A 15,893-nucleotide genomic window follows, 5' to 3' on the forward strand; every position below is an offset into this window, starting at 1 on the left:
TTGCATTTACAGTTATTTTGGGACTAGGAACTGAATGAATCCCAACTCGGCACTAATGTATTAACGTTTGAAAGTGTTGCCAACTAATTTTAAGAGGAAGTTGCTAAAGGAAGCTCGTTGCGACGCAAAATTGTGTCACCACATCAAATATATACATCATATATATATATATATATATATATATTTTTTTTTTTTTTTTCATTTTACTTTTTTTTTATTGTATGTAGCCTACTTTTTTTATTGTGTTTATTGTATTTTTCCGAGCAACACTCAACAAGTTAACAATGTGTATAAACAATTATTCAATTATTATTAAATTGAACAATTGCAAATATCAGCTAGCTTAATTCACGTGATGTGTGTACTGCTAGGCATCTTTGGTTTCCTCTTTTTGTGTAATTTTAGATGGAAATGTGTTCGTTTTAATCGTTTGAGTCCCTTACCAAAATTGGCCAGATACATAAAAATAGCTAAATTTGTTGTTAGGTGCTTTTGGGGGAAAAAAAATTGCTAGGGCGTCTGAGAAGTTGCTAAATTCAGTAACAAAATTGCTAAATTGGCAACACTGGTTAGACAGCATTTAACGAGTTTATATTTGAACACTAGAGTGCAGTACATCGCCGCATATACACTGCACTTATATTGCCAAAGGTTGGATATTTGTGACTCGAATCTGCTTTAAATCACAGCCTACTTCAAAATTATTATTAGATTCGCATTGTGTAATTAAGGCGTTAGGAAAACAAGTTATTTTGTTAAATGCTTTGATGCTGTATTAAATATTGGTGTTTATTTCACCGATTTATTGTTATTATTATTATCATCTCTGTTATATTTTCAAGCAATTTTATTGATTTATTTCAGAATTATACCAATTGATGAACTCCGGATCATAAGGTGCAGCGGAGCGGTTCACACACATCACGTGACACACATTGGAACGCGTGTGTCCATCCACACGGAGGGACGAAGGGAATTTGATTGACGAGTCTTAAAACCAATTAGAGACCCGCAACAAAAGGCTCCACCAATGGACCGCAGCGGAGGGCGGAGCTATGGAGTGGTTGGCTCGCGTTTGGGAAAAGCAGTGGAAAAGTTGCCTACAGTCCTTAAAAAAATGATACTGAGAATATCCAAGGTGTTTCGTCTGTTTTTCACCTAACCGGTGTCGCGGCACTGTAGACGGAATTTAAACTTCATTCTCCTCCAGAAAGATCCAGAAAGATGGTGAGTTGATAAATCATGCACATGAAATTCCCAAACACTTGAGAATCTACTGAAAGTGTATAATGTTTGAAATAAGTTGTTTAGTAATTTGTAACGCGCGTTCTGCATGTTTTGCCTGATATTAACATCCTTAGAGCAGTTAGCACCGTGTTATGGAGTTTACTGCCTGAGCTCTGTCGCAGTGATGAGCTCTTTTTAATAACTTAAGTTTTCTACATTTGCGCCTGATGGGGCGGCTGCGCTTTTCCTGTTGGATTCCGCTTTACGTGGCAAGTGACAACTGCGCACAGTCATGTCAGATTTTATTTAACAAATGTGTACAATTCGGTATTTGTAAACATCAAGCTTGTGCTAATACATAGGGCAATCTAAACTAAAACGTGTAGAACAGCGTTACACGTTCATAGACAACCTGAACATATCATATCATTTCTGGAAATTATTGAATTCTTTTCAAATCTTTGAATTTTTAACGATTATAATTTGTTCCAGTCTTGACCAGATAGAAATAACTCTTTGTGGTGATTTAAACATGCACAGTTTTTTTTTTTTTTACATATTAAAAACTTCGTCACGTAAAGAAATTAACCATACAATTGTGAAATATGGCTAATATGATTTACATCCATGTGAGATCAATCATAATCCTATCAGTCCTCTAGAAAAAATCAAGCTGTTTTATTATAGGCAGATTGGGTGCTGAAATGTTGACATCACATGACCACTTCCGTCATGCAATTGATTAAATGTCAGAAACTTTATAGAAAGCATTCAGTCATTGAGACTGAGGAACAAAATAAAATATATACAGCTTTAATGCAGGCATTAAATGCATCCACTGTGATAGGTATCGGTAAGTTTAAAACCTGCTGCTTTTGGGATAAATAATAACCAGCCAAATGTAAACAAAAACTTACTGAGTAATGGTGCACTCAACACTGTTGACTCTGCTGTTACAAAAAAAATGAATTAATTTTCAATGCCACAGATGCGTATCTTTGTGTCCTTCATGAAAACATAAATTCAGTTTGGCTCCTCATTCTTGAAATGTTCTGTTTTTGTCCTTCACAGTATTGACAGTCTGTACTAGGGCTGAAGGATAAACTCTTCCGTGTGCCTATAGACAAGAATGTTGATAAATATATCCCAGGGCCTTTCTCATGCACACAGTGTGTCATTAAGTTTAACATGGATCGAATGGTTGGAAACATTTAAGGAATGCTCTTTTTAATTAGTGAAACGTTCCATTTCCCCTCAGTTTTACTGCATCATTTCCTTCCCCGGGAGCTGCAGTGCTTTTAGGAATCTGAGGCCCTCTGACCCTTTCCTAGATGAGTGTGTGATACGGGGGAAGAGCTCTCTCATATGCGACTGCATTGTTTGACTCCATGCTTGTCCGACTCACTTTGCATCAGAGCGCAGGAGAGGCCAGGATTTGCTCAGATTGCTGGCAATTTGCTTAGCAAATAGCCACACCACTGGAGCAGGGGGCTTCTCCACCCACAGTGATCTGCTCCGTAAATAAAGGCTGTGGATTACAAGCTTTTCAAGCTTGCTGAACATAGCCTGAAGCTCATTGGTTCAATCTGAATTCAAGCAAACGTTTCTTTTTGCAGCCAATCAACATTTTCTTGAGTTTGTCTCTAGTAGTGCTTCACATGGGCAGAGGTTGATATACAATAGGGCTCTTTAGGGGCGAATGACATCATATCTGTGTGATTCGATGCGGAGTGGCAAATCTCTCCTGAAGGAATCTGCAGGGAAAATGGAATTTATGACGGGGGGACTTTGACACAGTGGGAGAAAGAGACAAAAGTGAGAGAAAAAACTCTTTGTTTGCTTGATATTCATTGGGTGGTTTTGTTGTGCTAACAGAGTTGGGGCAGATGGTGTTTTGTTGGGTGATCTAACGTTCTGGTCATGCAATACACTTGGGATCTATGTTTGATAATTGATAGAGCTCCCATGTCCATGTTTGAGATTGTGTTTTCTGTGAAGGATTACTGAAATCCGCAGAGAATCCAAGGAGATGCCAAACGTGCCGTTGCGCTCAGGAGAAAATTCTGTCATTTACTCACCCTGTTTTTTTTTTCTCTCGATACAATGAAAGTCAGTGGGGTCCAAAACAAGGACAAAAAAGCATAGAGACATTTTCAAGATATCTTCTTTTGTGTTCCATAGAAGTCATGCAGTTTTGGAACGACACGATGATGTCCAAATAATATAAAAGTTTTTGGGGTGAACTGCACCTTTAAAGAGCAGGCCATATGGCATTTTAAAGTATCCTAATATTGTGTTCGAGTCCCCTACAACAGGTTTAAATGCATCTGAGGACAGAAAACATTGTAATTTCCTCAGAATATACATTTAATATTAGAGTCATTTGTCAATGGTTTTAAAACTATTCATTCAAAGAAGTTTTGAGCATAAGGTCTGTAAACCCCTCCCTTTAATAAGCCTACTCTGCTCTGATTGGTCAACTGGCCAAATCTGTTGTGATTGGTCTTTATGTATACAGTGCGTTTTGGAAATGAAACACATTTTTTGGCTGAAGTTTACTGTAAACATTTCACAAAACAACAATGATGGATAAAAAAACAAAATACACTGTCTACATTTTTTATTATTAAACAAAGTAATTAGAACAACGACAGTGCTTAAAATGAATTTTAAGCACTGATTTTTCACACCATCATCTTTCGGCAATGAAAACAAAACAAACTTGCTTTCACAGTGCAGAACACAGCATCTTCTCGACAGGATGTAAACACACGCAGAAGTGTTTGTGGACGGGTCAGACTGTTCGTATTTTGCGGGCAGGCATGCAGACATGATACATCATCAAAATGGTGTGGCTTTGGAAAGTGATTTGAAGGAAGGGAAGGATCTTATGCATTCAAAGCTGTAGCTTGCTATTGCTAGTCTCTCTGAAGTCGCCTACCCTACCTTTAAGATGAATGTGATGACACTTGGATAACAGGATATTATGGCTGTTGTGTTAGAGTACATCATCAAACTTAATTTCTCGTCTCCCTATCCTCTGTATTTAATGTCTAACCCAGCAGGATTTAGGCTGGCTTTGACCTGCCTGTGTATGTGTTCTTATTGGGTGTGTTACTGGAGGTCACAAGTTTTCTTAAGGGCCATATTTAACACATTTCAAGTTGTTTTATAGGAGAAAATAGATGGAGAGCATATGGCGTTTGCTTATCCAGGTATTTAGTGGTTTGTAAAGTATGTGTACTTCTGTCTGTGTAACTGGGAATTAAACTTTTGACCCTGAATGGCAGCCTAAACAGTGGCAAGACCTAAAGGTATGTATTATGATAAGATGTTTAATGTGAGAGTTTACATGTATCATTAGAAGCCATTTCTTAAAGTTGGAACATCTTCATGTTATGGGATGACTTTCTTTCTTCTGTAAATAAAATAAACATTATGCAAAAAATTATTCTTTTAAGTCTGGTCTCATGTCACAAAACTTTCCCGTTGCAGCTTACTCTAAGAGAGAATTAGTAGTGAATTATGATTTGAATTTTGCTCTATATCACTATTGCTGATGATTAGTAGTTTTTTACTGTCCTCTTTAGCCATTAAAGGGTTAGTTCACCCAAAAATGAAAATTAACCTATGATTTACTCACCCTTCAGGCATCCTAGGTGTATATGACTTCCTTCTTTCAGATGAATTCAATTGGAATTATCAGGAATTATCCTGGCACTTCCAAGCTTTACAATGGCATAGGTGGGTGTTTCACTTCATGTGTCCAAAAGAAGTCCAATAATGTGCATCGATCCATACTAAAAAGTGCCTCACACAGCCCCGGGGGGTGAAAAATCCTGGGCTGAAAAGGTGTAGACACAGCTCATTTGGCACCTGACCTTATTGAATATGCATTTGTAGGAGTTTGCCTTTCAGACACAAAATTTAGAGGAGAGTATTAAAATGAATCAAGCAATGCCATTTACTAACATGTGCTCGTCAAATTGCTAGTATTTTGCGCTATTATTTAACGCTCCAAAAAAGCATGTCTTAAAGCAGGCAGTAATTTGCGATGCTCTTGGAAGATTGGGCTAGTCATTATGGAAATAATCTGGCTATGTCCGTGTTCTTTATTGTGTGCATTGTTAGTAAATCACACATTTTTCCTGTTTGCGCTTTTATGGAATTGTGCTCTAATGCTAATTTGCCCTGTTTATTAAAGTCCCCCTGAAATCAAAATTAAAGTTTTTTGGCTTTTAGTATGAATATATTAGTTTTAAGATTATCTATAAGCTAGTGTGTTTCAAAGCAGTGACAAAATTCGCTTTTACAAGATATGGGCATTCAAAACTTACACTCTCGTCACTTCCGCCAATATGAATCAAGGATTTTGATGATATCACCGCGCACTTCAGTTTCAGATCAAACGTTCTGTCCAATAAAATGCTCTCTAGAGTCCGTAGTGTCCCGCCCCCTACACAGAGACGCGGAGCAGATCATATGCGCTCATATGCGCGGTCGGACTCGGCATGTGTTAAACTACACAGCCTCAGCATGATTATTATCACTATTTCGTTTTAGCAAGAGTTTCATATTGAATCTGTGGGGTAATTTATTAGTCTGTGGCTGTCATAAGCTTACAAATGCGGCTTTACCGAGCTCAACGGCTCTGCCCCGAGCAGATATAAATGGAACGCTATTGGCTGTTCAAAATTAGTGGGCGGGGCTTAGCGATATGTTTTTGTTTCAGTTAAAAGAACGTCACCACATAGAAGAACGCTGCGTGTTTCAAGGCACTTCAGTGGACCTTTAAGTATGGCCCATGGAATGCTGTTCACTGTATGAATTAGTTTTGTGTGACTTTGCAGAATTCATTATGAATGTCTGGTTTGAGGCATTCCATAGACTTGGTAAATGTGGTAGGTAGGTTATGGAAGGTAAATGTGTGCAATGGGGCACATTGGTGTATGTTACACTAACTAACTGACTGCATTCTCTCAGACATGTCTGGATTGATACTGGAAACTGCAGGCTGGTAGAAGCCCTGCAGCCACATTTAAACAGCAGGGTTTTTTCCTCGCCTGTACAATTACACACCCAGAAGTCAAGCTCAAACTAAACATTGATCATCAGCTCATCATGGTCAATGTTGACACACACACGCATGTACTAACAAATCTGTTCCCAACTCTCTGGATGTTTCATTCGCATTGCACAAGAACTGCTCTACAGTAACTTTTTTGATTCATCTTCTCATGTGGTACAAACAATCTATTTTATTTTCTAGGTAATATTTGCAGTAAAAATGTTTTTTTTAAATGTACTTATCATAAGTAATGCATGACTGTTTCAGTGTTGATTGTTTCACATCAGCGGTGGTGTGCTCTGCAGGATTTACTGTCTGTTGTTTCATCAGAACAAGTAAAGAAATCTTTAGGCTGTCATGTAGGAGTGAATTTATATCGCATTGCGGCCTTTTCTAAAGCCACAGAACTCTGAAACATGTCATTTAAAGCTCCCTCTTGTTATCTACCTGTCATTTGAGTGATATATTGTCATGGTGTCATGATGCTCCGTGGACAAATGTGCTGTGTTAGTGTTGATCCATAAATTAGTGTTTCTATGCATGTGGCTCTGATGTTTGTGTTGTTCTGCACAGGTGGGTTGTTATTACAAGCTTGACATGTCTGTCATAGCTTCTGTTTCCTGTTGGTTGGTGTGTGTGTTTGCATTTTTCCTTAAAAGAACAGTTTATCATACCAAAATGGGGACATACCATACATTTATATACAGTTGAGGTCAAAAGTTTACATACACCTTGCAGAATCTACAAAATGTGATTCATAATACTGTGTTGTTACCTGAATGATCCACAGATGTTTTTTTTTCTTCTCTTTTTTAGTGATAGTTGTTCTTGAGTCAATTGTTTGTCCTGAACAGATAAAGTTCCAACTGTTCTTCAGAAAAATCCTTCAGGTGCCACAAATTCTTTGTTTTTTCAGTATTTGTGTGAATTTTTAACTATGATTGTATGAAAGTTTTAACCCTCAACACTTAATGCATCATGTTTCCGTCTGAAGCATCAGTGAGTGTTTGAACCTTCTGTAATAGTTGCATATAAGTCCCTCAGTTGTCCTCAATGTGAAAAGATGGATCTCAAAATCATACAGTCATTGTTGGAAATACACAAAAATGCTGAAAAAAAAAGTGTATGTAAACTTTTGAACTGGGTAATTTTTATAAATTCAACTATTTTCTCTTGTGCACTATGTAAACATATTTAATGTGAAATATCTTATTCAGGTCAGTACTAAATAAAAAATGGCATGCATTTTACTTGATCCCTTTTATTTAGGTAAACAATTAACATTTTGCTAATTCTTTAAGGTTTATGTAAACTTTTGAACTCAGCTGTAGGTATCATAAGGTAAATATATAACTACAGACAACTTTTAGAATTAAAAAATAGATTTAATTTATTTAATGAATCGTTTTTTTTTTGTTTTTTTTGTTTTTTTTTCAAGAGGACATGTCCAAATGTCTATGAAGAGAAGTTTTGTCAGATATAGTTAACTTCTGGGGACAAATTTATTATGATCAGACTCATAGATAACAACTAACTTCACAAGCAGAATACATGTCTGATTTTCCCACCCAAAATTAGGTAGACATCTGTTCTTATTTCTCTATCTCATCTACATTGTTATGACGTATGGCGTCAGTGGGGTGAGAGAGAGAAAGATAAGCTTCAAAGAGTGTATAGACTAAACAACCAGTCAGGATCCTGTCTTATTTTTAGACCATTGACAGACTGTGTCATGAGTATCAGCTGTAATTATGTGCAGCAGTCAAGCTCTGAAAGTAAAAAAAAATGTTAGTTATCTTCTCTATAGAAATACAGCAGAAACGGTATTATTGTTGTGAAATATTATTAAAGTTTAAATGAACTCATTCAAGATGTTTATGTCTTTCTTTCTTTCTGAAAAGAAATTAAGGTTTTTGAGGAAAACATTCAAGGATTTTTCTCCATATAGTGGACTTCAATGGTGGCCAGCAGGTTGAAGGTCCAAATTGCAGTTTTAATGCAGCTTTAAAGGACTCACACGGTCTCAGCCGAGGAATAGGGGTCTTAGCTAACGAAACAATTGATAATTTAAGAAAAATACAAAAATTTAACCTGAAATGCTCGTGTTGCACTAGCTCGACCTTACACATTACATAACCACACACGTGCCGTAGGCGGAAGTACCGACCCAGTGTTTATGAAGCGAATGTGCAAAGAAAGTCAAACGGCCTTTCCAAAAATAGGTAAAACAACAATGTCGGACGATTTTAAAGTTGGAGGAAAATAGAGTTTTCTGCTCTACCCTGCAATTTTTTTTTTACTGAAGTACATAGATGAAGAACTAACCACCAACATGATTACGCAATGTGTGAAGACGCGCTTGCGTATTGTAGAGCTAGTTTAGGAAGAGCATTTGTGGTTAAAAAGTATAGAAAATGCCAGATAGTTTTACTAGATTAGACCCTTATTCCTCGGCTGGGATCGTGTAGAGCTCTTTGAAGCTACACTGAAACTGCAGTTTGGACCTTCAACCCATTGGTCACCATTGGAAAAAAAAAAAAAAGTTTTCCTCAAATCTTAATTTCTTTTCTGCTGAAGAAAGAAAGACATGAACATATTGGATGAGTGGGTGAGTAAATGATCAGGAAATATTGTGTCATTCCAAATGTTTCAAACAATTGTCAGCAAAACTTTTTCTTCTCGTCATGTTTGTTAGTGACTCATGAGTCATCGCGTGAAGAATGTACCTAAGTACTGTAATAGTGGGAGGACAGCTTGCGTGTCTGTGCCAGGATCTTATTGTCTGTGATAATAGTCGTGCGTCAGTCAGTCCGCCTCGTCTCTCGCTGACCCTGAGGGTCTCACACACAGCAGCCTCATGAGAAACCCCTCTATTCCTCAGAATGACTTCACTGTTCCACTGACACAGTTGAGAGGAAAGCTGTGTGTGTGTGTGTGTGTGTGTGTGTGTGTGTGTGTGTGTGTGTGTGTGTGTGTGTGTGTGTGTGTGTGTGTGTGTGTGTGTGTGTGTGTGTGTGTGTGTGTGTGTGTGTGATATACAAAAAGACATAAAGGGTTTTTCTATCTCTCACTGTCACAGATAGAAGAGGGGGTCGCTCATGTCTGTGCATGTACGTGCGTTTCCTGTCTGGATGTAATAAGTGGGCCAACAGTCAGCTGCCATTCCACTGTATCACGTGACCCTTGATTACATATCTGACTTTGACATACTGTACTGTAAAGTGTAGCTTGCTGAAAGGGTGGTGAGGAATTTTTAGCACAGCATTTTCTGGTGGAGTTCTTTACTGCAATAATAACACAAATCATATCAGTGCAAATGAACAAACAAAGGCAAGATTATGAGAGTCATCAGGGTTTAATATGACTGAGGTAATTCAGAAGATGTGATGGGTTGGTGAATTAACTGGATTTTAAAATGTGGGCGTTGCACTTGAAAATAAATACAAACTTGCAGTTGATTGTATTAAAGTGTGGGGTTTTAAAGGATTTGTTTGCTCCAGAATTAAAAATTTCCTGATAAATTACTCACTCCCATGTCATTCAAGATGTTCTTGTCTTTCTTTGTTCAGACAAAAATAAATTGATGTTTTTGAGGAAAACATTTCAGGATTTTTCTCCAAATAGTGGACTTCAGTGGGGATCAGTGGGTTGAAGGTCTAAATTGCAGTTTCAATGCAGCTTCAAAGGGCTCTACACAATCCCATCCAAGGAGTAAAGGTCAATGATCGGTCATTTTCTGAAAAAAACATAATTGTATACTTTTTAACCACAAATGATTGTCTTGAAATAGTTGCGCCCATGACTTTATGCATTACGTATTCACATTGGAAAAATGTCACTTGTGACGTAGGCAAAAGTACCAACCAAGTGTTTACGAAGCGATCCTGCAAAGAAAGTCAAGTTTCTCACCCAACCGTACCTTTTTTAAACCAGAATACACAGACGTAGAACTAACCACATGTGACCTTTCCAGTGTAAATACATAATGCATGAAGTCATAGATGTACATCGCAGATCGAGTGCAAGATCAGCATTTGTGGTTAAAAAGTGTTTTATTTGTTTTAGAAAATGACAGATCTTTTAGCTAGACGATACCTTTTTTCCTTGGATGGGATTGTTTGGAACCCTTTGAAACTGTAATTTGGACCTTCAGCCCATTGACCACCATTAAAATCCATTATATGGTGAAAAATCCTGAAATGCTTTCTTCAAAACACTTAATTTCTTTGCGACTGAAGAAAGAAAGACATGAACATCTTGGATGACATGGGGGTGAGTAAAACAGGAAATTTTAATTCTGAAGTGAACTAATCATCTAAGCAGACTAAATTATTGAAGTCTGGCGTATTTCACCAATAATAAGTCTGTTTCACTAGAAGGGCGAGGTCATTTTTATTTAAAAATCATGAGGACAAAAAAAAAAGAATGAAGATAAATAACATGCATTTACAAAATAAACAGGATGAATTGATATTTTATGCTGACTTTTACTAGTTTGGCATAATCTTTTATTTCATAGAAAATTGCTACTTAAGTACTACTTTCGATTAACATTTACAGAATTTTTTGTCCGCCAAGGAGCAACATACAGAAACACAAAAGAAAAAAAACAGGAAATGATGTCATAGATAGGACTCCTGCAAACCCCCATGACTGTGTGTCCAGGGCAGTGATTTCTTTCAAGAAAATAAAAATTTTGTATATACAGTTGAGTCAAAAGTTTACATACACCCTGCAGAATCTGCAAAATGTTAATTATTTTACCAAAATAAATTTTTATTTAGTACTGACTTGGATAAGATATTTCACATAAAAGATTTTTACATATAGTCCACAAGAGAAAATAATAGTTGAATTTATAAAAATGACCCCATTCAAAAGTTTACATACACTTGATTCTTGATTCTAAAATTGTGTTGTTACCTGAATGATCCACAGCTGTTTTTTTTTTTGTTTGTTTTTTTTTTGTTTTTGTTTAGTGATCGTTGTTCATGAGTCCCTCATTTGTCCTGAAAAGTTAAACTGCCCGCTGTTCTTCAGCAAAATTCAGAAAGAAAACACGATGCATTAAGAGGCAGGGGGTGAAAACTTTGAATTTGAAGATCAGGGTAAATTTATTTTGTCTTCTGGAATACATGTAAGTATATTCTGTAGCTTCTGAAGGACAATACTAAAAAAAATAAAGATATTTAGGCAAAATAAGAAACATACATATTCTGTTCAAAAGTTTACACCCCAGGCCCAATGCATTGTTTTTCCTTCTGGAGCATCAGTAAGCGTTTGTGGATCATTCAGGTAACAACACTGTATTAAGAATCAAGTGTATGTAAACTTTTAAACAGGGTCATTTTTATAAATTCAACTCTCTTTTTTTTTTTCTTTTGTGAACTATATGTAAACATCTTTCATGTGAACTATCTTATTCAAGTCAGTACTAAATAAAAAATAACATGCATGATCCCTCTTATTTTGGTAAAATAGTTTATCATAAATCATGATCACCACTATGAACTGCCGTATCAGTTTTTTAAAAATATCAACTTTTGTTTTGCTTGGAAAATATAACATTATATGGTTTTTAACAACATGAGGATGAATAAATGATGGCATAATTGTAATTTTGGATGCACTATTGCTTTAGCTGTGAGGTCATTCTTGTAAGTGTTTGTGTGGGTGAACTCTGTCTCTGTGGCTAACCGCTGTCTCCCTGCTCCTGTAGGTTTGTAAGAGTCGGTGAAGGATCTTTTCCTGATCATTGGTGTGTGTGTCTCAGAAGATCGTGTTCAGTATGGACGTGGAGGATTTCCCCCCTCCTCCACCTGACCGTAAGCAGCTCTGTCCTCTCACACTCTCAGCACACACACTGTGTTTACTTTGACAAGTGGACAATGTGTAAATGCAGATGTTGGTTCAGAGTTTCTGGCACAAATGAAACAGTTCATTATTCAAGCATTTAAAAGCAACAAATGTTTTACTGACCAGTGCCATGGTCATATTCACTCTCACTGTGTCAAATTCACTGGAGTAGAATGCTTGAAGGATGGAAAGAAGAGAATGAACAGTGTAAACACATTCCATGGCTCAGCCACTAAGGAGCGTGTGGGTTGAAAAGTGGAGGAACGCCAGAGCGAATGCAGGGGAGGTGAAAAAAAAGCAGCCTGAAAACAGAGGCTCTGTCTTGATGCAGAGAGAATGACAGATGAGAGAGAATGATAAGTTTCCATAAAAGTTAATTTTAGTGTTGAGTAAATTGGTATTCCTTTCATGATTCTAAACTTCCTGTAGCTCTGAGATCTTTGCTGAAAACAGCTAATCAATGATCAGCATTGTAAAGAATGAGACCCATTTGAGTTTATTAGCTAGTGTTAAAGTTTAAACTGAGACTGCACACTTTCCACATTATTTTAAAGCTCCTGCCGCATAAATATTCACCATCAGTCGTCTTCGCAGTGATATGGAAACTCCCCCGTGCTTTATCTCCCTCTTACTCTATTCATTAGCACAGAGAGCTGATAAAGCTACTTTCAGATCTCTCTGTTCATGCCTCAGTGAATCGTTTTTTTCCCATCACACAGTTAAGTGAAGAAAGCTAACTCATCTGAAGCCTCTCCACCTTCTCTGAACTCTTAACCCTTGACATTTCCTCTCAAGGATTATGGTTGTGGCCATGTGGAGCTCTGCATACCAGTTCTGCCCTGTACTTCTGTACCAGGTGGTCAGTGTCGCACTGTAATGAGTGATAATTGAGGTTCAAACTTCATAGTTTGACCTCAGGACATGTTTAAGCTTTGTTGTTTTAAACGAGTCAGATTGTCCTGTTTGTTTCGTTGTAAACTGTTCATTCACATAAATGAATGTCATGTTGATGGGCACATTGAGATTGTTTTTGTTTGAATGTCGACTGGTGTGTGTGTAGCTGTAAGGCATGCCGGGACGGCGCTCCTGCCGGCTCACAATGAATGAAGATGACATCTCATCTGTCAACAAGTAACAGTGGTAAACCAAACTACTTTAACATGGGTTCACACTGTACAGTTTTTTAATCCTTAAAAATTGTTGCTTGTCAGACTGAATGATATGACCAGTGTTCATTTTCACATTTTTTTTTTGTTTTAGGATATTGTGTAGAATTAAACCAGATATTCAACACTTCAGAAATTATTTATATATATATATTAGGGCCGGGACTTTAACGCGTTAATTTAGATTAATTAATTACACAAAAATAACGCGTTAAAATTTAACGCATTTTAATCGCACTAAGTTTTGCACCGCGGAACGTTTCTCACTGGATGAGATTAGGCGGACCGATTATACTGGAGCACAAACTAGCGTTCAGACCAAGGGGCAACCTTCCGGTCTCCCTCGTGAAACCAACACGGAAGTGACTGAAACTGCAATTCATTGACTGGCCGCTTGAGGCTGGCTGCAAAAGGGAGTCAATCCCATTGACACTCCATGTTAAAATGTCCAACTTTACAGCAGAAAAAAGTATGTTTACAGCCTGGTTCAAAAAATGGTTTTGGTCTATATAGCTAGTTTTGCCCTTCATGTCAACTGTGAGGGGGGTGAATTTTTTTTATAACTCATCGGTTTAAGTTATATTAAGCCTTAAAGTTCAGCATAATTAAGGGCGTGGCCACTTGAGTGACAGGGGGATTGCTGCTGCTGTCACCACTGTCGCTCTAGGCAGGCGTGGTTTCAGCAACCAGCTCCACCCACATCCCGCCTTTTTGCCCATTTTTGATTATCCGGGAGTGACGCACGATGACGCGATTCCAAGATGGCGACGGCCGAATCCCGCCCACTATGAGCTTCAAATTAGCGCTTCAGAATCCTACGGGTGACGTCACGGATACTATGTCCATATTTTTTTACAGTCTATGGTTCAGACCAAGCATGCCGTAGGTGTCCTGAAAAGTAAAGCCAAAAGTTTTCGATCGCCCCCCGGTGGCTGGCTGCAGTATAGGTCATAAACCCCGCCCTCTCCATGTAATCTAATGGGACGTGAGCCAAACTAAATAATCGAATTACACGGCAAATAATTTTTTTCCAAAGGTGATTTCCATCGTGTGAGGTAGTTTTTATAATGCTGATTCATGCTCAGGGGTTCGTTTTTCTAATAAGTTTGCTTTTAAGTAGTTATTTGATGCTATAAAAACGGGGTGTGGTGTCATGATTGTGATCGTGCGATTGGGTCTGCGGGAGTTTGGGCGGGACTTTGACACCGCGGCTCCGCCTCACGACACTACTGCGCATGCTCTGGCTCCAAACGAACCTCTACTGCGCATGCTCTGGCTCCAAATGACGTAACTTCCCCCAAGATGGTAGCGACCATATTGAGCTGTTTTGGCTTCACTTTTCTATAGTGGAAAGAAGCGGAAACGCGTTGTCCATCTTTTTTACAGTCTATGGTTCAGACAAGCCAAAGACGTCCGTCCTAAATAGTATTGTATGTCCCAAATCGTAGTATGTTTAAAAAGTATTCCAAAGATTCCCGGATGGTCTACTACTTAACGATCAATGCACACTTTTAACTGCTAATATTGCCCGCAACACACTGCGCCGTGAACGAGGATTCGATTAGAACTTCAAACACGCATAAAAAGTGTTAAAAAACTACAAACATGGAGGATATACGCGACCAACGGACAGGTAGAGAAAGGGGTTTGAGTGATAAATAATCAGTGTGTAACCTGATAAAAACTATTTTTTAAATGTTATCCGCATTATATTCCATGTGCAGCAACTTTTATAATGATAGGTTTGGTCATTAACGTTTAAATGCATAATTAAGCAAACACAAGAGCAGAGTTCTCGGAATGAAAGACTCGTTAAAGAACGTGCCTCTTGCTACATTTAATGGCAATATTGTACTGGTCTGGTGGACTTGGTTGAACAAAAATAAGCAATATTTTGTTGCTTAAGCTTATGTATTGAGTCATTATTCAATGGTATACTAAAAATCCATGTAAAATTCTTAATTCTCACTGTTCTCAGGTCAAATATTTACATGCGATTAAAATGCGATTAATTTCGATTAATTAATTACAAAGCCTCTAATTAATTAGATTAAATTTTTTAATCGAGTCCCGGCCCTAATATATATACATACATATACATACTGAACGACATACACTTGATTCTTAATACTGTGTTGTTACCTGAATGATCCACAGCTGTTTTTTTTTTTTGGTTGTTTAGTGATTTTAGTTGTTCATGAGTCCCTTATTTGTCATAAACAGTTAAACTGCCTGCCGTTCTTCAGAAAAATCCTCCAGGTCCCACAAATTCTTTGTTTTTTTTTAGCATTTTTGTGTATATGAACCCTTTCCAACAATGACTGTATGATTTTGAGATCCATCTTTTCACAATGAGGACAACTGAAGTACTCATATGGAACTATTACAGAAGGTTCAAATGCTCACTGATGCTTCAGAAGGAAACACGATGCATTAAGAGCTGGGGGTGAAAACTTTTTGAATTTAAAGATGAGGGTCAATTTGACTTATTTTGTCTTTTTGGAAACATGCAAGTACCTTCTAAAGGGTAGTACTAAATTAAAAAAAAAACATGATATTTAGGCAAAATAAGAAAA

At 37.5% G+C, this 15,893-nt stretch overlaps 1 protein-coding gene across 3 annotated transcripts in view; it reads left to right on the forward strand.

Moving 5' to 3' along the window:
- The first annotated feature begins 1,089 nt into the window (after positions 1–1,089).
- arhgef10 (Rho guanine nucleotide exchange factor (GEF) 10) overlaps positions 1,090–15,893 on the forward strand; it is a 61,543-nt gene continuing 46,739 nt past the window's right edge. For all 3 annotated transcript variants that reach the window (XM_073826518.1, XM_073826519.1, XM_073826520.1), the window contains exons 1-2: positions 1,090–1,227; positions 12,015–12,120. In XM_073826518.1, the coding sequence (XP_073682619.1) occupies positions 12,084–12,120 (37 nt within the window). In that variant the 5' untranslated portion in view covers positions 1,090–1,227; positions 12,015–12,083. The remainder of the gene's footprint in view (positions 1,228–12,014; positions 12,121–15,893) is intronic.

The sequence above is a fragment of the Garra rufa genome, chromosome 21, assembly GCF_049309525.1.
Source record: "Garra rufa chromosome 21, GarRuf1.0, whole genome shotgun sequence".
Lineage (NCBI taxonomy): Eukaryota > Metazoa > Chordata > Actinopteri > Cypriniformes > Cyprinidae > Garra > Garra rufa.